Genomic DNA, 24,827 nt, shown 5'->3' with positions numbered 1-24,827 from the left:
AAAATGCATACGGTGCAATAAAATATTTGGGAGGATCGACATAACATTTTTAAAAGTAATTTATTTTGAACAAGCATGACCTAACATTCCACGAGGTCGCTCATTATTTTGAAGCCCGCCCTCTTGTGTTTCAAAAATGTTCTGGGGGAATTTTGCGCAAGATCACGAAAATGAAGGTGGAGAGTGGACGTCGGTGTTGACGTTTATGTGGTCGGTTTGCATTTGACCAGATGTATAGTTCAGAAAACCAACTACCTCATGGCTACTATAGCAGCTTCCAGAATAAAGAGGGAACTAAGAGAAGTTAAGGGAGACTCCGAGGTAATGTAATAGGTTCTAAACACCCAGGCCATTCAACAGTGAGACAGACTGGTCGCTGATTTGACTTTGGAGTGAACATGACGAACATGTTTGAATGCCATGTCCATTTGTTTGACGTCATTTCATAAATTTCAAATTTGTTGTTGCCACGCCCACCTCCTCGTACTTTTACCCATTTGCTCCAGTCTAAAGCATACATTTGAAGACCTGCTTTAATCTTGCGGATTGTTTCATGATTGCAAATAGCATTTTTATCAAGTTCATTTAAACCATTTAGGAAAAAAATACACCACTTTCAAGTTTTATTCCAGTCCAAACTGATTCATTTAAACCTTGCTTGGAAAGAGTTCGATATAGGGCCTACGGACAACACTTGATGCCTCTGTGCACATACTCTTGAGACGTCTGAGAGAAAACCTGTTTTCTAAGTAAATGCATCAAAATTTTCTCACCTAAATTCCACTTTTTAGGACATGTTATCGCTTTCTGATGGTTGTTATAATATTTTAAGGGAAAATTCTTGTTGTCCATATATGAAGCTCTTTGCCTTTGCTTTTTACCCCCAAAATCTGTGACTAGTTGCCAGGTCTTTTGTTTCACCACCTATTGAAAAGTCTGTTTGGTTTTCACAGTAAATGGCGAAATTTAAGGACCTGACATGTTGTATGCTGCTAGGCAGTCACAGATGTTAGCACTGTCTGTGCAGATTTTCTTGAGAATGCAGGCTATTCAGATTTGATGTGGTGGTTTGAAATTTCTGTTTTTCCTGTGGATGCGTGGTGAGCAATGTACAGTATCAGGTTAATAAATTGTAACTTACTGAAATAAAACACATTTTTTTTAGACCATCTGAAAGTATCAACAAAATTTTGTGAACTAAAGATAACAGGCTGGAGCTGTTTTGATCGACCAAGACTTTTCCTTTGCAAAAATTGTTTATTTTGATGAGATCATTGCGTGTTTGTTTTACCCTTTATTCTGTTGTTTGTGTTTTTTTTCTCTCATTGGATTTTATTTCACTGGGTAGTAAACTTTAAGAATAAAGTTTAAGATTTTAAACTTTCCATGTCCTTGGGCATTTTGTAAATACAATTTTTTTGTATTTCAAATAATTCAGATTTTTTCTCCTTTTTTTCAGTTGATCAAAGATGATGTCATCTTGGATTTGATAGATGATAAGTCATACTTAGCACTAACTGGGGAGATCCCAGGCCCTAGAGACACACCATATGAAGGAGGGACATTCCACCTTAAGATCATCATCCCTGAAACGTACCCCTTCAACCCCCCACAGGTACTTTGACAAAATTGTGCGTTAATCTCATTAGCCACCATGTTTAACTCTCACGCTCTTGGCTATTACAAAACTGATTATTTGGAGTTGAATTCCTGGCTCAGTCCACATTTCTGTTTGGATTTCAGTCCAGGCCTGATTCAATGTGGTTTTTACTCATAATATTCTAGGTTTCTTCACCTTTAACCCTAACCCTCCCAAATCCTCCAAAATCCTTTTCTGCAAAGTGGAGGAATTTGGAGGATTCAGGGTGTATGGCAAAAATACATGGTGTATTTCGAAGGATGCCATACGTGAAGGTCATGGATTAGACCTTATATTGTTTGTGCTTAGTCAAGCACAAGTTCAGCCCAATATTTCTTTTGAATCAACTGTAGAGCTCAAGAGTGCCATTCGCACTGCCTCAACATAATAACAGGAATCTCCGGAGGATTTTGAAGGATTTGGGCACACCTCCAACTGACATTTTCAAGAACTTTTGGAGGATATTGAAGGATTTGGGCTGAATGCATTTTTTCATGATGAAAATTGAAGGATTTCAGAGGATTTAGGATGGTTCCTTGTAAAAAGGCCTGGGAGGTTAGGGCTAAACTATAAGTGCTTCTCATTATCTGCAGTGTCTGCAGGTTTCATCCAGCTTATTAGCAAGAGTGCTTTTTAGGATTACTCAGCTTCATTAGCAAATTCGTTTAATGTTAATAATAATAAAAATGATCATTCTAGTTCTCAGAGTTTGCAACACACTGGTGCAGCAAATATTCAGAGATAATGACGATCATGACAGGTGTTTTCCCCCTGTTTCTTTTCAGGTGACTTTCACCACTAAGATCTGGCATCCCAACATCAGTTCAGTGACTGGGGCTATCTGCCTTGACATCCTGAAAGATCAGTGGGCCGCTGCCATGACACTACGTACGGTGCTGCTGTCAGTCCAAGCTTTACTGTCATTACCCGAGCCTGATGACCCACAAGATGCTGTAGTCGCACAACAGGTGAGTAACACCCTCATCCTATTATAACCCCACCCCTTCCCCATTCCCCACAACCCTATATTATGGATTCAGCCAAATGGATTTCTGCATGCCCTGTCTATGAATACTGAAAGTTCTTGACACCTAGTGTTATTTGTTCATTCACCAGGAAAAGCAGCGGCTTCAAACATGGATCTACACTTTTGTCGATTTCTTCATTTATTTAGAAGACCATCTGTATCAATGAAAACTGTTTTTTTGTGCAGATGTAAAAAACTTCCTCTTTTTTTGACAGTTCCATTCAGAAAAGTCAGCATGATCTGTTTTTCCATTCAGTTCAAAAGATGCTTCAAGATCACCTCTGTTTAACTCAAATACAAATATTTTGAGTGACTTTTTCAATCTGAACGTATCAAAATGTAGACCTACATGTAGATTTGTGCAATATGTATTGATACTGAATTCTCATGCCCCTATTTTAACATGTGTTTACATTTAAAGATGTTCCCATCTGTGACTAAACCATGTTGGATTTGGAAAGATTAGGTTGAAAAAAACATTCTTAACTAAAAGTGCTACAATAATTGCATGTTTGTTTTCATATCGATGAGAGATCTGAGTTGGCTTGTTCACCTATAGTCATGATAGTTCATACTGTCTTCCAGTCAGTGATGCTTTTGCGTTTCATTTATATTCCAATGATGCTTTGACCTTACTTTTTACTGCAGAAGCCTGTACATGTACATGTAATGATGACTCATACATTTCTGAGTATGGCTGCCGTACAGTGTTGGAATTTGCATATTCATTGATGTGCATATACATGTAATTATTTATTACAGAGTTACACATCTGTCCTTAGGTTTGGTGGACCTGCACATGCATATTGTACAAAAATATGTTGGTATAGTTTACCGATACATTGTATGCATTCTGTGGATAGAACTGGACAGAACTGTAAATAGAACTGTGGATAGAACTGTAGATAGAACTGAACTGTGAATATAACTGTGGATAGAACTGTAAATAGAACTGTGGATAGAACTGTAGATAGAACTGTGGATAGAGTTGACAGAAGTCTTTAGAGGATAGAACTATGGTGTGAATACAATTGTTGTATGATTTTGCATGTAGGGTAATGTCAGATATTTCATTATACCATGCTACAAGTCCTAAATCATGGCCTTATTCCAAAGTTTGTCTATTGAACGTATTTGAATGAAACAGTTTGATTCTGTCATCAGAATAAATCAGTACAAATAGTAAGCAGTCAGGTCCTGTTCTGTCTGTCATTGCAAGGTCACAGGTCTAAGTTCAGTTTAATAGATTGCAAGTTCACCTCAGTTTGTTTAGTGTTTGTTTTCTTCTCACCTTACTTGATACAGTACAAAGACAACCCCGACGCCTATCAGAAAACGGCTAGACACTGGGCCTGTGCCTACGCTGGTGCCAAATGTACCAACAGAGAACTAGATGAGAAGATTGAAAAAATCACGGAAATGGGCTTTGGTGAGGTAAGTTACCACGTCACATGTGCAAAGATAATTTACACCGGGGGGCGGGGGAGTGTGCTGCATCACATGTTAGCCTTCCAGAGACTTGTTTCATACCTTCATCAGTAAATGCATGTAACTTGTCAAGTTTTGCTGTTATAACCCCTTCACACAATCATTTCCATGCATGATCATGGACAGACAGAAATGTGTTAATGGGAGAAGAATGTTTAGATTTCCTGAAATAGCTTCAAGTCATTCAGTGGATTCTGCACTCCACATTACGGCTCTTTCAGGAATAAAAATGTGATCCTGACTGAGTAAAGATGTTTTGGTTATGTTATTTCTGTTTGCAAATACTGAAACCTTCCTGTTTTGATGAAAACAACGTCTTCAGTCTGCGAGGGAAAATGTTCACTTCAGAGCATTTGTCCTTACTTTCTTTTGTCTGTATTCCTTCAGTCCACAGCAAGAGATGCTCTCTCTGCCACTGACTGGGATGTAGCACGAGCCGTGGACAGGTTAATGAGTTGATGCGACGAAAAAAAACATGTAATGCTGTTCTGTACATATAAACCCTCCTTCCATAATTCCTTCCTAATCATTACAGATCAGCTATGAGTTGCATAAGCTGTGTCCCAGTTATGTGGCTATGCTGGAAATATCACATGCCCTTATGGAAGTTGCTACAGCAGGGGCTTCATGTATTTTTCACAGACACATGTATGATTTCTAGCAGTAACCTAGTAGTTTGGACGCGGCTTTTACTCAGAGATCTCTTGAACACACACACAAATTTTACTGACTGTACCAGAGAACAGAGCACCAGCGATGTTCTGCGTGGTACATGTATGTGCTGAGTTTGACTGGTTTCCATCATGAGAACCAGCTAAGCAGCTTCATGAGATTTGGCTACCCTCTTCCTTTACATCCATGGCTGTCAATTTGGTTTTTGTACAAGTGCACAGGTGTGTGAGTATCTGAAGGAGGTGCTAATTAGTCTGATGCCTTGGATATTATATCCTGTGTTACTCTGACCTTAGGAACCAGACCTAAGATGACTAGTCTCTGAAATCATTACTATATTGATTGTGGATTTAAGGAAAAAATTAGAGCAGACATCTTTGATTTGTTTATGGAAAGTAATGAAATATTGTTAGAATTTCTTTTAGTTTTGAGATGACCTAGTGGGTGATCAAATGAATATTTGGGCCTAATTTTTTGGTATTAAGCAAGATTCAGAAAATGAATGATGGAAAGCTGATTGTATAACGCAGTTAACTATCAAATATGGCTGACCAACAAGATTCTGGTTTTACTAACACTGTCAACTACAGACTGGTGTGATTTTTCAATGAAGCCTCCTATGGAAAAAACATCTTGTACAGAGTAAAGAAAACAAATCACATTTTGAAATTTGTAGAAAAAGGACACCTGAATACATTAACTCTGGAAAAGAGGTACAGCAGATGCAGAAAACACAAAGCAGTGAGCTTGATCTATGTATCATTGACCTGTCACTTTTGGATTTTGGGATATAAGTGGTGCACACTGACCTATGCAACATGCAGCAGACTCCTTCAGAACATCCTGGAAAACCACATTTTGTAATTTAAATATCCCCTAAGGATTACCTCTCATAAAGTGAGATGTACTGAACTCAATAAACCTACGTGTGGTCATGCAGTAAACAGAACTAGACAACCATTTATGGAAGAAAACAAAACATTAAGAAGACTTTTGGCAGGTCATTTGAGGGTGTCAAACATTTCAAGCCAATTTTTTTTCTTTCTTTTTAATTACTAATTGTAAATAGCATGGTGTGATTCATTACACATGTATAATGACCATGTGGATATGTCTTTGGTGAACCCTGACCTCTGAATACAGAGCACACTAGTGTTGCTTAAAAGAAAATCACACCTAGCGAATTTACTGTGTGGGTAAACTTCTTCTGACGAGCTATGCTATAAGAATAGACCTGAATGCAGGACAGTTGGTGGTAGATTCAGTAGCTCTTCCCCCCCTGAAAAAGGCGTTACCATCAACAACTGTAAGAACAGTAAATGTAAAGCTTACAGGTCTCAGTTCTATCCTCGTATACTTTCTGAAGTCGGCTGATGAAGCACATGTATTGAAGTCTTTCTGGATCCCAGTTAAGCCACAAAATTGTCCAGTTTCTTTGTTGCTACAGCTGTAACAAATTTGCTTCCAACTGCACAGCAGTTTTGGTGGAACTGGAAAGAACAACCAGTTCTTTTTAGCAACTGTAGTAATAGCTATGGATATGGCTTGGGCAGTGACTCATCGTCCATTGTGCATGTATAGGATGCCAGGGCTCTCATTGTTGTGTAGACTCACTGTAAAACGTGTGTAATAATAATTGTCTTGTACAATTCAGACTTTGTAAAGAGTTGTCTCCTATGGAACAAGATGAAAGAAGAACGCGTATCGCAGCTTACATTTTTTTTAATAACCTCTGCCATTGACACTTGTAGCTAGTTGTATCGATACAGATGACCTGGTTTTGAGATTTTTTTTAATGGTTCCCTTGAATAGTTGCCCAGGAAATGTGTTCTTTTTTTTTTTAATTGAACCGTTTGAGCCCATGGAAGATTGTTGATAGGCTCTTAAATTTGGCAAAACTTTGCATCATTTACTTTAATGGCAAATCACATGGTATGCATTTAAATTCACTAAAGTCTCACACATTGGCCACATTTGTTCAGAGTCTTGTTACTTTTGAGCCATCAGGTGTTTTTTGTTGTTTTTTGGGGTTGTAAGTTTCAAACATTCTGGCATCAAAATATCTCAATGGGTAATACAGGAATTCATCCTCAAAGTGTTAAATTTATGAAATTTCCCAGCTTCTTTGAAATAGCTTATCACTAAATAGCAGCAAAGCTGAAGTCTGAAAAAAAATCTCATAATCGTAATGGATTTTGTTTCTGGAACAAGGTCAATTGCATCAATTTCACGCCACCAGTTACACTGAATAAGTCTGATTTGAAAGGTCTTTTCTGTTGTTACATGTATTAGATGTTAGTTATAGGTACTAAAGCATTCTCAGTGAGGTGTTATGCTGTCACTGGTAAATCAATCAATGCAAAACCAGTTCAATTAGTGTGCAAAAAAAGAGGAAAAAATACCATAATATCATAAACCAACACAAGGATACAGATTCTTGCTCAAAAGCTCTCCTTTTAAAGGCCCATTTCTTTATTTTCAAAGAAAGAAATTTTAGGATTTGGAATTAAAGAATTGATTTGGGGAATATAGTTCCATACCTTTGCCCAAATTTTGTTACAATGAAACTCAGAAAATGTATGTTTTGATGACAAACATCTTGCCACTCATAGAATTCTAAATGGCATCTTTCATTTCAGACTGTCCTCACATGAGGAATTTCATGTCAGTAATAACTGTAAGTTACTTTGTTGATAAATATCACTTTACAGAAAGACATTTTACAGGTTGAAAGGGATATACTTAATTTTTTTCTAAATTCCCTTGGCTAACATACTTTCAGCATAAGTTCTTATTTAAATTTTTACAAATGAGGACTGCCCTGTAAAAAAATGGCATTTGAAACGAATTTAGAAGAAAACTCACGTTGCTCACTTAATTTATGAATTAGTCTTTGAATGCAAGAGATTTTGATCGAATAAAGGGAAAACATCTGATCAAATATCTGTTTTATCTGCAGTGGTGGTCTCAGGTTCATTATTGATCAATCATTTTCAAGTTTGATGCCACGGAAGCGTATTGTGTACCTATCCCGGTGCTTTTTCTCTGATCCACCATTTTATGTTAAAAAATTTGGTTCTATTCTGAGAAAAAAAATGCATGATCAATTTCCATGAATCACAATAACCATCTAGAAAATTCCATCGGCTGCAGGCGTACGTTGGAGGCGGCGGACAAAGAAAAAGGAATTAGCGCCCTCTTGTGATTGGTGGTTGGAAGTGTTGCAAGAAATTTCCAGACATGTGCTGCCGCTGTTTTAACCGGTACCTCTGATCAACTCTATAAAAAGACGATTGATAATTTAACCGTTATTTATTCATTCTAACGAAGTGTTCATCGCATCAGGAACTGATACTGTCTCTCAAATACAGAAACACGGTATTATCTCAGGATGGCTGTCGTTGGTTTTGATGTTGGAAATAGCTCTTGTTACATTGCCGTGGCGAGGGGTGGTGGTATCGAAACCATTGCGAACGAGTACAGTGACAGGCTTACGCCGTAAGTACACGTACATTTACGCGGAGTCTTCCCTGCACCGCTGTGGTACACAGTCGTGTCTCTGTGCTGCGCACGGTGGCGGCCATTTTCTTTGAATTATATTTTTTTCCAAACGGATGTGATGATTAAGATATTCAGTTACATGGTTTCAGGACGGGAAATTATATTGGCCCCCAAATGTTAGTCATGTTCAGATGTATCTTTTCGTGGGTGCGGATAGGCCTAGGCCCTACATAAGTTTAGGCCAAAAACTATAAACCTTACAGTTCTGAAAGTGGGGTACACCGGGTAGGCCAAATGTAGTTTGTCATCGGTCATGTAGGTCTAAGTGTAGTGTTATGCGCAAGTAAGACTGAAAATTGAAGGAATTCCATATGTGGACACCCGCTAATTTTCCCTGGAGTGACCTATGAACCTTCTGAAACCAATAATGTCCTAAAAAGTCAAATTTAGCAGTGAAAATATTGAGGTATTGACTTTCAAACATCTAGAATATTTTTCAACAGTCTCACAGGGTTTTTGTACAGGTTGTCAAACGGTGTATGTTTATGGAATTCTCCACAGAAATGTCAAGCAAGTCATGCCACTAAAATAAGCTTCAGTACATTTTATTTCAGCAGAAGTTCATTAAAATGTTTTTAAAAGGCAAGCTAAAGTAAGTTAATTTAAAAGAAATACCTAACTTTCTAAAATGGAATAACAAAATTAATAAGCTGGTGAATTTTAAGTCACATGCTCTCATGCTTTTTGTAAAGAAGCCTTCATTGTCGCAAAGGGGGTTTTGAGTAATCGATAACCAACAAAGTAATTGAAAATCAACTGTTTTGCTCTGTAATCACCCTATATAAAGTGATAGCTGATTCTGTATTTAAGTATCAAAGAGGCAACCCTAATAGTCCCAAATCCTCCGATTTCAATATGATTTTACATACACCCTCATTCCATATTAAACATTAGGAATTTCACACGTGCTTTGACTGCATTGATTATCCTAAATGACCTTAGATCCATTTCCCTTTGAGCAAGAGCTTTAATGGTTTCATAGATTGTGTACAAATAACACTCGTGGTGGAGTCTAAATTGAACGGAAACAAATCAAGACAAAGAAAAAAAACAAACCAAAGCAAACAGATTTATAAAAGACATCAAAATAAACTACAAAGTTATAATCTAGGTAAACATTTTCAGCGAAACATGAAAATAGTGGCGATTTTTCCTATAAAACATATTATGCACGAAAGATAATGGAAAACATACATAATTCCACTGCATGATTTTTTATCGTGAAAAGCCACATAGGCGGGGGAAAAAAGTTAAATCTTAAATTTAATTCAGGAAATTTGGGGTATAAATTTTACAGTTATTATTATTGTTATAATTTATTCAACATAGACAGTACAAAAACATACCTCTAGAACAGAAAAAACCTACAGTGCACTCTTATGTACTGTTATGTATTTCATTCTTACTTCCTTACTGGCCCAGTTTGTGATGAATAACAACTGTGCAATTGTTATTCACCCTTTTCAAGGTTGAGAAAACCCAAATTGTAGTTCATGGAAAGAGAGTGCCCTCAAGGGGTTAATACATTCTAGAGAAAGGTATTGAAGCGTATCTTCACTGTGCATTCACAGTCACAAGTCACTGAGTGGGACCGTGTTGAGCAGGTTTCTTCTATTTCCATTTCTGTTTTCCAGGGCTATCGTGAGTTTTGGTGAGCGGACAAGGATTCTTGGGTCAGCTGCTAAGACACAGGTTTTTGATTCTTTCACTTTCTCTCATTTTTGAATTTTTTTCTTTTGTGGACAATTTTTAGATATCTACTCCATCCTATCACTGAGCCAAAAAAGAGATGGAGAAAATCACATTATCATGATCCATAGATTTTTGCTAAAGTTACACTTTTATCCAAGACATAATCATCTAAAATTTTTTATTTCATGTTTTAGCACTGACCATACAAAATTCATCATTTCAGTGACTTTGATTTGGTTCTGTTCTCACGCAGTCTGCAGTATGCAGCTTAATTTAAGAAAAGCTAACTTGACAGTGCACATTTCCACCTCACATCTATATAGATTGATTTTATACCACTTTTTGAAGAAAATACAATTAATTTCAACAGCATATTTTTTCCACACATCTCTGACCATTTTTCCTCTAGGTTATATCCAACTATAAAAACACCATAACAAATTTCAAGCGACTGATTGGGCGGCCATTTGACGATCCTACAGTGCAAGCAGAACTACCCAGAATACTCAACGAGAAGGTCAAAAGACCAGATGGCGGTATTGGCATCAAGGTAGAATGGAAAGGTTTACTACTGATGTAATCTAAATAAACTTCTGTGATATGCATTGTTTATTTAGAGTACTGAAATACCACATCATTTTGAACCAGGATGTGTAGTGCAAGAAACAGAGGATGCACATGTGCAGGCGTGGCATACATAATGTGGACCTGTGCACAAAAGAAGTCCACATAATGTAGGGTGCGATGGCATTTTGTGTGTTGACACATTTGTTCATGTGCCTTTTACACACAAATGTCCATCTGACATATTCACTGTGGTACTCTTTATGTATGACATCATGGCCTTATGTCTTTGAGACTGTGACCAGTCAGAATGCATTAAGAATAAGCCTTTTGAGAAGGAAATTTGAATAAAATCTGGTGCACTGAGTTCTTTAAATTCCCGTGAACATATCAATTTGAATTCTCCATTCTAAAGATACTGTAGCTATACCTCATGATTGGCAAGCTTTTCCTTAGTTACATAAGAGACGCTTTGCACCAGTACACGTTTTTCAATGGATAAGAGGGGGAAAAAAGGAACCAGCCCATTCCTGATCCTGAGATAGTGGTCGTTACGTAAAAGCTTGCCCTGAATCAGGAGGTATAGCAACAGCCTTGGGAATAGCCTTGGGAATTCAAATTGTTATGTTTATGGCAGTCAGCAGAGAATTTGGCAGTATTGTAGTAAACAAGCTTGAACAGAGCTCCTGCTGAACTGGTTTGATTATTGTTACCTTTAGGTTCAGTACATGAACGAGAAGGAGACTTTCACACCTGAGCAGGTGTATGCCATGTTGCTGACCAAGCTAAGGATGACTGCTGAGGCTAGTCTCCAAACCAAGGTGGTGGACTGTGTCCTGTCGGTGAGTCAAGATGCTGAATGGTTTACTCCTTGTGTCATAAACTCACCCCCGAAAAAGAGATTGAATTCTCTTAACAACGAGTATGCACCTGGATGCTATTCATTATTGTATATTGTACGGAAAAACTGAAACACTTGCAAAGGCGGAGTTTCTGTTGACGGTTTAAAAACGAAACCTGATTCTTTAGTGGTGTGTTTTGATTCTCACTTGACAGAACTGTTCAGTTGGGATTGTAAATCTTTTGTAAATTGCTTGCTTAGGTCAGGTACATGTAGACTTTGAGCCCAATTGTTGTAGCTGTTCTATTTGTTTAATATGTTGCTCAACTTTATCATTTGTAGCCTCGTTGGGGTAAGCAGCTGTGTGCTGGTAGTACCTGACTCATTTGATAGTAAAGGCTCCAGGATAAACCATGAATCTCCAACTCAACAAACATGACTAACTTTAGGAAACTATCAGCCAGAACAGAGACAGTAGGCTGGCCAGTATTCAAGCCAGTTTAGTTTATCCCTCCAGCTGATGATATTTGGTCCTGAATTTGCCAACCTCCCTGCACACCAGTTTGCTGTTCTGTCTCGATCCGGTGAGATCTGAACTTTCAGGTTGTGTGCTAGAGTAAGCCAGTAAGGTGCTTTTGGCTGTCAGACCCATGCACATGGCTAATGGCCACTGAATCCTTACAACATGCTCCATCCTGCACAGGATGACCCAAGATGATGAACAATTATCGAAGTGGGAGTGGGCATTGGTGGGACTGTAATGTATCAGCCATTAAAGGAGGGGGGGACATTTCCCCAAGTCAAAGAAAAGTGGGGGAGGGGGAGTTTGGGCCAGTGGCCCTCCTAGTCCCTCCCCCTTGCTACTGCCAGTGACTCACAAGTTTCCCAAGGTGGTGTTTTTGTCATAAATGTTAGAATGCCGGCATCCAAAACAAACCCTCCCCTTGCTTTTCCTTGTTGATGACGGCCTGCACCTGTTTTCCTGCAGCAGAATGAACCAGTCATTGCAAAGGGGCGTTGTGGCTTGGGTGTCTGGTTTAATTTCCAGGCTGGCATGCCAACAAACATGGTTCACTCTTTTAAGTCAAAGCTACCATCTATAGGATGTCCTGATTTGTCAAGTGGTACTTTGCAATGAAAAGACTCATGATTTGAGGTAACTATGGCTTGAAGAATGTTCATGAAGTGTTTCTGATCTTAAACATTTGAACTTCTTTTCTTTAATTTGACAAACAGGTCCCCCAGTATTACACTGACGTGGAGAGGAAAAGCATACTGAATGCAGCGAGCATAGCTGGTCTGAACTGTTTGAGAATCATCAATGATACCACTGCTGGTATGAATATAAATTGAACCGCGGACTATGTCTGTGCCAATAGGGTGTGTCGAAAAGTTAAAAACTCAGAGCAACTGTGGTTGATCTTCACGTTAAAGCAAAGTCTTGTGCCAGTGTTAGGCACAGCATCCAAGCATCATGTACTTACCAGCTTGTGTCTCATGTCATACAAAATTCAAGTAAAATGTGATTTCTGGATCCCCCTTCCCTAGTACTTGTCTTGAGGTTTCCCTTGAAACAACTTTTAGATCAAAGAGGCCAAAATGATTTTGAGAAAGAAATTAGCTTGCAGATGTGAAAGATCAACGGTTTTCAACACTTGTCATCTAAATGCTTCATCGTGAAAAATAAACAGTGGCCACATGGTCGCACCCCATTCTTATTACAATTTTTCTGAATTTTGGGTACAATTTTGATATGTAGCGGCTTTAGCGTATGGTATCTACAAGCAAGACCTTCCAGCACCAGAGGAGAAGCCTCGGGTGGTTGTGTTTGTGGACATGGGCCAGTCATCATTACAGGTCTGTGTGTCAGCCTTCAACAAGGGCAAACTCAAGGTGAGAATATCTGGCACATTGAAATGACTCATAAGTCCTACTTCAAGTTGTCATACTTTGATAGTACACTCTGTCAACGATGGAAGTCATTCCTAGGGAAAATTTATCCCCAGGACGGTTTGTGTGTGAGATGGGTCTGTGTTTTGTTCTGTGACGTTTTCTCTAATGTTTGTGTATCAGACTCTGTGTTTTCTTCTTTGGCACACCCATCTGCCGTTCTGTCTCGACTCTCATGAGATGTGGACTTTCACACTGTGTGCTAGAGTAACAGTGTGAGATGCTTTGGCTTCCAACAGCCTCCATGCGGCTGATTGTCACAACACCTCACAGACACTGGCCAGAGGTGTCAAGGGGGCTATGTCTCCCCCTCTTTCTCCGCGGACCAGCTTCGGCCTGTTTTGACTGCAGCCGCTCTTCCCTCAGCATTTTGCGTACCATAAAAACTGGCTAGGCTAGTGATTTTGCACAGAACAACGTACGTGGGAATTAATCAGGGTAGTCCTGATCTACCAATGGCATGTACAGTTCAGATCGCGCGTGGCACATTGCACTAAATTGCAAACACTACATTGTGGTGTTAGTTAAAATACTTCCCCGACCGTACAATTGTCCTGTGTGCATGAAAAATGTGGAGCTCTCGATATACCGATAACGCGTGCACGTTGATGAGCACTTGTTCTAGACTGACATTGTTGCATGGTACATTAAAACTCTTGGCTTGGGCATACGCTGTTAAGTTAAGTCATTGGATAGGCCAGCGGGTGTCACCTGAGATGCACTTGCGATCGTGCAGTATGCATGGATAGAGCGGGCCAAGCCGCCGGCCAGGCTGAGTGTACGCTATCCCCATTATACACACAGTGCTCGCACGGCCCTGTACAGTATATGCATGCATGCCATACATTTGGGTGGCGTGGCGCGATGTTCCAGTTGAATGTGAGCGATCATGAAACAATGTGTATGCCGCTTCCCCCCATGCCGCTTTCCGTGTCCACTGTTAATGCTTACTCCAAAATGTCTACTTTTTTCATAAATAAGGTCTGAGAAAACTCAGACATTTGTTGCCATGATTGTGCCCTATTCCTGATATCCTTTCCACTTTCTCCCATTCAGATTCTCAACGTTGCCAGCGACCCAAGTCTAGGTGGCCGCGACTTTGACCACGTCCTGGCTGAGCACTTTGCGGAGGAGTTCAAGCCCAAGTATCGCATTGATGTCAAGTCCAGCCCCCGGGCCTACCTGCGACTGACCCAGGAGTGTGAGAAGCTCAAGAAGCAGATGAGCACCAATGCCACTGATCTACCCATGAACATTGAGAGTATCATGGACGACAAGGATGTCACTGGACACATGAAAAGGTAAAAGTACAAACTTTATAAAGACCTTGCCATCTTATGTAGTCACTGTAAGTAGCATTCTGATCAATGATACACAGACACACTGTTTGGCATTCCAGCTCATATCTAACCATCAAGATTTCATTGAAGGACTTAAAAAGGATCTAAAAAGGTGCAGGGAGAAATTTTCAGGATTTTTCCTGGTTTTCAGGATATTTTCTCGATGCTTTTTCTGATCTCCACATTTTTTAAAACCATCTTTCTTGAAATCTGAAAATTCTGAGTTTATCATTAAGGTACTAACTTACAAAAGTTGAAAAAAAGACAAATAATGGGTATTTTAAGAGGTCCCTTTTAGCAAGTACAGATGTACAGATGTATGCCATATATCCTGCACTACTGTGGAGGCCTTTAAACCTCTGGTGGGATTCATGGACATTTTATTTTCCTCCAGTCACACCCTTTTTTATTAGGCATGTTTTTTTTATAGTCATTGTATGCAGCATTCTTCAAAATGATCAGTAATACACAAAAGGTGTTTGATATTTCAAAGTCTGATTTGCAGATCAAAATTTCATTTAAGCACTTGGCTACCCATTTAAGATCCTCACTTGAAATTTTTGTTTTCTCCCAACAGACCTGATTTCGAGGCCTTGTCATCCCATTTATTGAAAAGAGTTGAGGCTGTACTCAAGTCAGTCCAATCTCAGACCAGTGAGTCCAATTTTAGAAAGCTTCACTTTATGTCACTGATAAATGGAGTATTTTGGATCAGGGCGTTGTGAGTGTATTGTAAAGTGTTTGACATAGAGAGGATCAACAACGCCTATCTATCACCAAAGTCACCTGTGCATTAGTTCCATGGTTATGCTGAATGCCCTGTACACGCAAACAAAGTGTTTGGACTTGGTGCTGACCTTTCTAAAATTTAAGTTGAGAAAATTTCTCGAAATCTTGAATGTCGAGGATGTTCAAGTGTCTCATCAGCTGGTGGAATAGGATCACAGATTTCAACCTTCAGTTGCAGGGATTCCATTGGTGAATAACTAAGTTCGCACAGAGTGGGACAGCTGCTTGAGTTCCTGTATATTGGCTGTAGTTCTTTCATCTGTCAGACTTCAGCATGATTTATGAGAAGTAATCCATTTTTTTTTTCATGTATTCTGGCTTTGAGGAGACAAGTCGGGTTCACCTTGTCCCTGCTGAGTGATCACCAACGGTCAGTGTTTTACTGATCAGGTGACCATTCTGTCTCCTTCCTGATTGGTCAGGACAGCCACAGATCAATCAGTGCGGCCATAGTACTGGATGGAGCATCCTCAGTACTCTATCCAGCCTCCAGCTTGCCCAACACTTTTGCATATTCAGTTAGATTAACTCTTCAGGCTTCTTTGTATTTTCTAATTCTAAAACTCTGAGGGCAGAAGTCCAGAATAAGGTTCACAAACAAATCTTTTTTCTCATTGAATATTCATTGTGGTTTGCTTGATGTTGACAGAGCTGAAACCAGATGAGATTTATTCTGTTGAAATCATTGGTGGATCTACGCGCATCCCAGCTGTTAAGGAACTGATCAAGAAGATCTTCAAGAAGGACGCTAGCACCACCCTGAACCAGGACGAGGCAGTTGCCAGAGGATGTGCTCTGCAGGTAATTAGTACTTCTCATGTCTTGCAGTTTCCACACCTTCCCGCTTCACTTTTTAATTACCCAGTAGTGCAATTCCAGGATACTTTACTAAGGCAACTGATGCATTATTTTTTCTCTTTGATTATTTAGTATCCATAAGTGGCTTCGCTTACCAGTAACCTTTCCTCAGAAAGTTTTCCAAGTTTGTTTGCCAAGAACTTGAGTGTTGACTTGGGCATACACTGTCTGTTGCCTTCCAGTGTGCCATTCTGTCACCAACCTTTAGAGTACGTGAGTTTAATGTGACCGACCTGACCCCGTACTCCATCAGCCTGCTGTGGAAGGCTACGGAAGGGGAAGATGGGTGAGTAGTTCTAGACCGCCAACTGTGGTCAGATTGAGGTCCTATAATGCGCAAGCCTGGGAGACTTGGAGTGAGATTCATGATGACAGTGGTCTGGGAGCAGCTGTAAAATTGTATATTATTTTGAAAACTGTTTAAAAGCAACTGCTTAACTACTTCTTCAAAAATTGACCAAGCTTTGTACTGCTTCTTAAACCTAAACCTTGAGGTTTGGAGACATCACATTGTGTCAGATATAACATCTGTGCAGTTGCTTCAGAACCATTTTTCTTTTCAAGAAAAATTATTTTGTCCACAAACTTCATGACTGTAATCCATTGTATAGTGAAATGGTTTCAAATTATTCTTACTTGCAGTAGTCAGTCCATGATTTTGCGCACTTGGGAAAAACCGTTCTTAATTTTGTAATATGCATTTATATTTAACCTTTCTTTCATTGTTCTCATCTTTACTTGTGACAGTGAGATGGAAGTCTTCCCCCCAAATCACCAGGTTCCCTTTTCTAAGATGTTGACATTCTATCGGACGGAACCATTTGAGTTGTCAGCCAAGTACACATCCAAGGATAAGATTCCATACTCAGATCCTTTTATAGGTAAGGAATTCCCTTGTTTACCTGCATGGGTTTCACTTTTTAAATCCTTTTTTGTAGTGAAGTTTGGTCAAGGAAATTGTATTGTTTTCTTCTTTGAAAGCTGCCTTTTTTAACTGTTTCTTTTTAAAACAATTATTCTTGTTTCCATGAATGAACAGGTCGGTTTGAGATCAAGAATGTAAAGCCCACTACTGAGGGTGAGAGTTCAAAGGTCAAGGTCAAGGTCCGTGTCAATGGGCATGGCATTTTTAAGGTGTCTTCAGCCTCCATGATGGAGAAAATCCCACCCCAGCCCGAGCAGCAGAACGACAAGGATGCTGCCGAAAAGCCAAGCAGAGACGATACGGCTGTCAATAATGCAGAAGAGTCTCCCATGGAGACGGAGGAGCAGGCTAAGGAGAACACAGAGCCGGCTGCCGAGCAAGAAGCCAAGAAAGAAAATGGAGAGGTGGCAAGTCTTTGACCTCATCAGATGTCTTGAAATGTCCCATCAGTGGTGATCAAAGACGGCTCGCTGTTTACTTTATGATACAGATTCTGTGAAACTCGTGCTGAATTTGAACAATGGCAGTCATTGAACACGTCTTGTTTATGCAGATGTTAACACTTATATACTGTTAGGAATTTTTCACCAAGGCAGCAGTGTGCTGGAATTTCACTTGTGTCAAAAGTCATGTTGCCAAAGTCAGGTGGAAATTTCAACACAGGTGACAGTTCATAGCCAGGGAAGCTTGAATAATGCTGCCCAACTGTCAGCGATAAAACCCAATTGTACAGTGATAGGCTTTGGTGCCTATCTATTTGTTGATTACAGTACAAATTTGTATTCCAACTTGTCTTTATCGTTTCTCTCAGATGGAATCAAACGAAACATCTCAGACAAATGAAAAGAAGGCAGATTCCAATGGGGGCTCAGACACAGCTGATGCAGGCGAAAAAGCAGAACCTAAGAAGGCCAAGAAGACAGTGCGTTATCACGACCTGCCTGTGGAGGAGATTACCCACAGTTCCAAGGGCAAAGACATTGCCAACTATGCCGAGAGAGAGGTAGATTGATCTGTCATTGAAGACAAAAACCAGATGAGGACAGTTTAGTTTCATAATATCAGCTTGATTTTGATATTACTTCCTGAGTTCCGTAGACTGATTTAATTACACAGTATCCTGATTAGTTGAGCAACGGTAGGCTTCAAGGAGTAATTTCAAGCTCAAGTCAGAAAAAGGCTCTCTTGACAAACAGTTTGATACATTTTCTTGACATGGTATTCAGTTTGGCTGTCTAATCTCGTACAGACATGAACCATAATATTGTTACAGTGGAATTAGATTGTGTGAGATGGAAGAATGCTGCCAAAGGCAAATGAAGGAGGGAAATGTTTCATTGTTGCCCATTCTGACTTCATTATAGCCTCCTTGAATGACACTGAATGACAAATTGTGTGTCACACTAGGCTAGTATTTTGCTGACTGAAGTAAATATTGTCAACTTTGACAAAAATCACATTCTAAAAGCAGAACTCCAAGAGTTGTGTCCATGGCTGAAAACTGATGGACTTGTCATGGTCCTTCATTTCAGTTTAACCATGCTGAACATTTGAAATTGTTGAGTTGCCTTTAACGTTAGTAATTTTTTTGGTTAATCAACCCAGGGTCAGATGATAGCACAGGACAAACTGGAGAGAGAGAGAAGTGATGCCAGAAACAGTGTAGAGGAGTATGTCTATGAGATGAAGGACAAGCTGTGTGATCAGCTGGAATGCTTCATCTCGTCAGCAGTAAGACTCTTCTTGCTTGCTCGTCAGTTTTGCTTGGAACAATTTTTACACTCCGTTGAACAGTCTACATCGTCTTGAAAGTCCCTGATGGTCATGCTACCAAGTGTAAAGGGATTATTCCAATATCAGCCAATTTGACAGTTGTACTTTCAAAATGCTGATGTTCTCTTTTGCTTCTGGCTCTTAGTCAATAAAGGAAATAATTTGAGCTTTTCATAGAAGGTGGTTTCTTTCGGTGAAGAAGTATTTGTTTTCATTTCTGAGGCCAAATACTTCCGTTGTGGGTTATAGCAGATTGCCAGTTCCAGCCTGAAAATAAAAAAGGAGTATTATTGAAAACATTGTATTTTTAAGTCAAAAGATTACGTGGGGGGATTTTCTTTATTGTCAATTCTGTTCTTTATGAGAGAGCACTTGCAGTGCATTTACAAAATTATGCGATCAATGTTTGAATAAACAATCAATTAGTTTTATTTTTTGGCTGTTTCTGTAGGATCGAGATGCATTTATCAGTCTCCTGGACAAGACAGAGAACTGGCTTTATGAAGATGGCGAAGATGAAGCTAAAAATGTCTACGTTGACAAGCTGGCTAAACTGAAGGTTAGTGAAAAATGTATCACTTCCTGTGACCCCATGCTGTGGTGAATCTAACAAGGTCTAACATACTGCAATTCATGCACAGACTGTTGGAGACCCCTTCCCCCCGGATCCATCTTCTCTTGACTCTAATATTACATACCAAAGTCAAAAAGTCCAGTTAAAACAAGCATAAGTTATTTTCCTTGTTAATATCATGGAAAGACAGATACAGTTTTTATACTTTTGTTAGAATTAGTGAAGTTTATACAATTTAGATTGAAAGAGGATATGATATAGGAAGAGAAAAGTTTCTATTCATGCAGTGTCATGTTTGAATGATGTCTGACTTGTCCTTTTCAATTTGAAACATTAAATTTATTTCCATCAGTTACAATCATACCTATTGTTGGTGTTTGGTGCAGAAAACAGGTGATCCAATTGTAGAACGGTACAAGGAATCCCTTGATCGACCTCAAGCATTTGAAGAGCTGGGGGCAAGCTTAGTGCACTACAGGAAGGCACTGCTGCAGTATAATGAAGGGGTGAGGCATTGGGAGAAGCTTGAGAGTTGAAGAGAATCTGCTTTCAAGTGTACTTAGGTCTTTATCGTTGTTGGCTTGGCCACCGCTTTAAAGCCTGTACCATGCAATGCATAGTAATGTTTCTTATTGCAATATTCTGGCTGATTGTTGTTTTGGTAGTTTTTGTTGGGTTGCAGTGCTTCTTGGATGGGAGATAAAATATAAATAACTGAGCAAAATCATTGAAATACTTGGCTACGGGGTTATCGCTCACGGGGGGCTCTCTTGGCAAGAGTGTAGTGCCTTTTTGGAAGGAGTCAAACTGTAGTGCCCATAATCACAGTTTTTAGCATAATCAAGATATTGTTGCTGTTGGTTGGACCACAACAGGCTATGCAGGGACAACGTGTTTTTAAATTTTGTACGGATACTTATAAAAGACCCATGAATATTAGAATTGGTAATGGGCATTCATATCCTTAGATTGTGAAGTTTTGTTACTGTCAGGGACTGTTGTAAAAGTGTGCTGGTCTGACACTGCTTTGTGTTCGTATTATCCCCTTTTTTTTCTCTCAGGATGAGAAGTACGCCCACATTGAGAAGGCAGAGATAGAGAAAGTTGAGAAGTGGGTGAGTGAGAAGGAGGCTTGGAGGGACAGCAAGGTGAACGCCCAGAACCAACTGGCCCTCTATAACAAACCTATCGTACTGGTCCAAGATATACGAGCGGAGAATGCTGTAAGTAATGATGGTTCAGTTCAAAGTTGGTCAGGCAAGGGGTTCAGTTAGGATGAGGGTTGAGGCTGTAAAGGGGTGAGGGTGGGGGAGCAGTTTGGGGTTGCATTGTAGGGAGGGGGGTGGCAGTTGATTACACACTTGACCAGAGTTGTAATTGAGTCAGTCACAAGTCACAGCTGGTCATTCAGCCACAGGTCAACTCAAAAGCTATTTAAATGAACTGTGACAAAAGCATTCCTTTGTTATTGTTCATCTCTTTAGTTCGATCCGCACTGACTTGTGAAATGACTTGCGAGTTGACTTGTGGACTGACTGGAGACTAAAAATCTACAATTCTGCAGTTGATATGCATTTCCTATTGTATTTGTGAATAATACTCCCCCTGCAACCATTGAGGAGTGCGATTTTCTCTCAGGCAAGGTTCTTTACCACATTTGTCACCTAGTTCTTCCTTCTTTGGAGTGCCTTTGATACCTGTGAGGGCTGTGTTATCACCATGGTTGCAAGCTACACATGTACTTGTGCCTAAAATGATAATGGGTAATAATGGGTCTCTGGGTAATAATAACATTTAATGTGCATCGATCTCCCTATCCATTTGCCGCCATTATCAGAACCCACAGCATGTGTGTATGAAATTAAATTCAACTGAACTACTCTGGACTACTTAGCTCACACTGTGTATTAAACAAGGGGTTGCAGGTCATAAATTGGGTGCAATCAAGCATCTAGCTTTTACCAGAAGTTCACTCAGCGAGGTTGTTTTCTGTTCTGTCTCGTCCAGTCACTGAAGAAGAATTGTGACCAGATTCTAAACAAACCCAAGCCCAAACCGAAGGAAGAACCGCCCAAAGACACAGGGGCCAAGGAAGGCAATGGAGCCACAGCAGAGGACACCAAGCCTGAGGAGAAGATGGAAACCGAGGAGAGTGGAGACCAGGCTAGTAAAGAAGGGGGTAGTGTTGATGTAGACATGGAGCTGGACTGATGTATATAGCTTAATTTATATATGAATAATCATGAATGTAACTGTCAAAATAATCCCCAAGTCTGCTACCTCATGAAGTGTGCCAGTCAGAGAATTATGCAATCCGTATGATTCACCAAAGGCATTATAGAATGTGGTGCTTATTGAAACCACTGGTTCTAGAACCAGTGAACGATTTTAGTGTTTGCATAGTGGAGTATCAGTTCGTATGGACATTTTGGTTTTGTGTTTTCAGGAAGTATAGTTGTGCCTGCACAAAATCAGAGCTCTGTTAGCATGTTAGATCAGTTGTTTGTTGGCAATCAGAAACCGAAGAAAACATTTCCGGAGCCATATAAAGCTATATACAATGTGATTCACAAAGTTGAGTCCTAGGAATGCACAGGGTAAATTACTTGCATAGTACTTAAGCATAGTTCTTAAAAAAAAAATCCCCCCCCCAAAAAAAAAGATAGAAGAAAGATCTAGGAAAATCCTCATATGAACTATTGCTCGCAAGTGGTTCTTGGAATGTATTTCATAAACCTGCTTAGTATTTTGCTCCGCTCTGATCTGACCTAATCTACCCACACCTTTCAAAATTCACATTGGTGGTTTTCTGATACTCAACTTCTCCATCTCAGGCTTTATCTCTAAAATCAATCCCATAATGTAGTCCCTCGATATTCAGAGTCAATGGAAATAATTCAGTATTTGACTCTGTGACATGTAGTTCGATGTTCCAGTGGGACTCTCTGTCTTGTTACTGAGCTGTCAACAACAAAGTCAAGAGTTAAAAGTCAGGCAAACCAAGAAATTTGGAAAACAGGCCAGGAGTGTAGGGAGTTTTTTTGCAGGACTGATGAAGGTAGAGCTCAGACACTAGCAAACAATGTGCCAGTGGTTTCCTGCACAGTGGAGTATTTGAGAAGATTCCCGAAGATTCCTCACAAGAATGGTTTGGTAGTTTGAATTGAAGAATTGTGAAGGAACTTAAGACACTGACATGCTTGATGACAACTGGCATACTTCATGTTCAGAGTAGACTTCTGTCCAGATGCAACTGGACATCGTTGTATATGTATATCTGACCTGCTTATAGGGAACAATTAGAGTAACAATTTCAGCTTGACACAGAAGAGGAACTAGAACTATGTTAATACAAGCAGGATGGCTTTATGTTTAGAAAAGGACTGTCGTTAGTGATTGCATGTGTTTCTGTAACTGTCCTAAACCTGTTCAACTGCACATGTTCATCGATTTGATGATTTCTGTCACCACCCAGACAGTTTTTGGTAGCCTTTCCCTGATTAGAAACAGTTTCCACAACAAGCACCGTTGATGTTGAGAATGGTGGTGTTGTGTTGTCTTTAGAACTTGTGACAAATGCACATGTAGTGGATTGCATGCCATGATTATGTGTACTGTGCTGTTTCTGGATTGGTGTCTTCACGAAATCAGCAATAAAGATCTTAGCTGTATGTGTTCAGTTGAGGGCTTAGGAAAGACATGGACTTTGTACAAGTTCTTGGTCAAGTTGTTGCATAAATCATAAAGGTGCTTTTGTTGATTGAGATATAAAAAAACAAAGTTTTTTGAGATTTAAAAAAGTCATTAGTTCTTTAAAAAATTCTCTTTATAAAACAGATTTCTACTTCATAGCATTACAGCTATTTTGACTTGAATTTTTACTGGGCCAAGACAGGAGCCAAACCTTTAATAGGGGTCTTGATCCCCAAATTTGGGCTGATGACAAAGTATGGTCAACAGTGTTGTTCAAACATAGATAAAAGAATCTTGTTTATGTTTTGGGAACAGCCGTTTATTTGTGAAAAAAATATAGAGACTTAATCAGTTGATGTTATGACCCACAAGATGTTGATTCTATAGACCAGTTGGTAACCCCTACCTACCTTTGGCTTATTTGTCTGTTACACTAATTTGCTATTTAAAACAACTTTGGGTGATAATGTAGAGTATTTCTGCCATAACAAATAAATCAGACATAAATTAGACATAGGTTAAGAATTGTGGGTGTTATATGTACAGCACATTAAAACCGAACATCATAATTTGTTACAAAAAGTGGAATGTGACACAAACAGAAACTTCATTATTATTTGATTTATGCCTGAAATTTGTTCACTTTTGTGTTCTAATTTGGCAGTAGAGTTTTGTGCATTTTACTGTCACTTTAGTCACCGTAAAAAAAAATCAAGACCTACCGTATATTTGCTGTGTAGGGGTGGATTTTGTTAATCCTATCCTTGTCTACATTTGTCATAATGCCGGAGTGAAGGTGTTTTTTGTGCTGTTATTTCAACATCTAATTTTAACCCAGACCATTGTCATGGATTGCAATCAGAAATCAATTTTTTTGTTGGGAAAGTGTTGAATTTAGGCTGAACCATTCAAATCCTTGAGATATGTTACCTAAATGGAATTAATGTTTTCCATAAAGAGTATATATAGTGTGTAATTGTTCTAGTAACAAAAAAAAAATAGCGAAATAAAGAATTATTGCAATGTTAATGCTGTTCAATGCCCAAGATGAAGGAATATTTTTAATCGTGTGGCAAACCATCTGTACGTGTACTCCACTCTGGTTTTTCTGATGTTCAGATTAAAGAAAAATGGAAAATGTTTAGAATGACAAATTAGATTCTACAGTGTGTTGTTTCTGTTTTTGTGTCTATAAGTTGGTGCCCATGTTCAGGGAGGTGGAATGGCTTTGATTGCCTCTCCCCCCCCCCATTCTTTAAATCCTTAAATTATACTCATGCCAGTAAATGAACAAGAACAAAAAGATGAAGAGTTCTACAGTCTGTAATTCATCATTAAACAGTGTGTTACTTTTTCATTAATGTGGCCTTTCACATGAAATAATTTTCCAAAACATTTCTTTAAATGTTTGTCGTGTCAAGTCATTTCAAATGAATTGTGT

General features: G+C 39.2%; 2 protein-coding genes across 3 annotated transcripts; both read left to right on the top strand.

Moving 5' to 3' along the window:
• The first annotated feature begins 135 nt into the window (after positions 1-135).
• ube2k (ubiquitin conjugating enzyme E2 K) lies at positions 136-7,767 on the top strand. The gene is made up of 5 exons (XM_022252386.2): positions 136-321; positions 1,460-1,615; positions 2,425-2,607; positions 3,972-4,100; positions 4,542-7,767. The coding sequence occupies exons 1-5, from the start codon at positions 259-261 to the stop codon at positions 4,611-4,613; spliced, it is 603 nt and encodes a 200-aa protein (XP_022108078.1). The 5' UTR covers positions 136-258; the 3' UTR covers positions 4,614-7,767.
• A 281-nt stretch (positions 7,768-8,048) lies between these two features.
• LOC110988627 (97 kDa heat shock protein-like) lies at positions 8,049-24,540 on the top strand. 2 transcript variants are annotated; one of them, XM_022252343.2, is made up of 18 exons: positions 8,049-8,324; positions 10,022-10,079; positions 10,489-10,629; positions 11,363-11,485; positions 12,721-12,820; positions 13,244-13,377; positions 14,491-14,735; positions 15,352-15,428; positions 16,213-16,364; positions 16,604-16,707; positions 17,169-17,302; positions 17,461-17,753; positions 18,158-18,349; positions 18,952-19,077; positions 19,571-19,678; positions 20,080-20,199; positions 20,755-20,916; positions 21,701-24,540. In XM_022252343.2, the coding sequence occupies exons 1-18, from the start codon at positions 8,218-8,220 to the stop codon at positions 21,902-21,904; spliced, it is 2,580 nt and encodes an 859-aa protein (XP_022108035.2). In that variant the 5' UTR covers positions 8,049-8,217; the 3' UTR covers positions 21,905-24,540. The 2 variants fall into 2 exon arrangements, with proteins under 2 accessions (XP_022108035.2, XP_022108036.2); XM_022252344.2 differs by having other exon boundaries at positions 8,050-8,324; positions 17,461-17,750.
• Positions 24,541-24,827: the final 287 nt, after the last annotated feature.

The sequence above is a fragment of the Acanthaster planci genome, linkage group LG02 (assembly GCF_054643075.1).
Source record: "Acanthaster planci isolate LZ-2023a linkage group LG02, COTS_SCS, whole genome shotgun sequence".
In the NCBI taxonomy this organism is placed as follows: Eukaryota; Metazoa; Echinodermata; class Asteroidea; order Valvatida; family Acanthasteridae; genus Acanthaster; species Acanthaster planci.
The sequence above is the reverse complement of the archived record's forward strand: the minus strand, read 5'-3'. Positions and strand labels throughout refer to the sequence as shown.

Coding starts and splice junctions, on each gene's coding strand:
- ube2k (XM_022252386.2), top strand. CDS start 259: ATGGCTACTATAGCAGCTTCCAGAATAAAGAGGGAACTAAGAGAAGTT. Junction 1,616..2,424: donor ACCCCTTCAACCCCCCACAG/GTACTTTGACAA, acceptor GTTTCTTTTCAG/GTGACTTTCACCACTAAGAT. Junction 4,101..4,541: donor CGGAAATGGGCTTTGGTGAG/GTAAGTTACCAC, acceptor GTATTCCTTCAG/TCCACAGCAAGAGATGCTCT.
- LOC110988627 (XM_022252343.2), top strand. CDS start 8,218: ATGGCTGTCGTTGGTTTTGATGTTGGAAATAGCTCTTGTTACATTGCC. Junction 10,630..11,362: donor ATGGCGGTATTGGCATCAAG/GTAGAATGGAAA, acceptor TGTTACCTTTAG/GTTCAGTACATGAACGAGAA. Junction 11,486..12,720: donor TGGTGGACTGTGTCCTGTCG/GTGAGTCAAGAT, acceptor TTTGACAAACAG/GTCCCCCAGTATTACACTGA.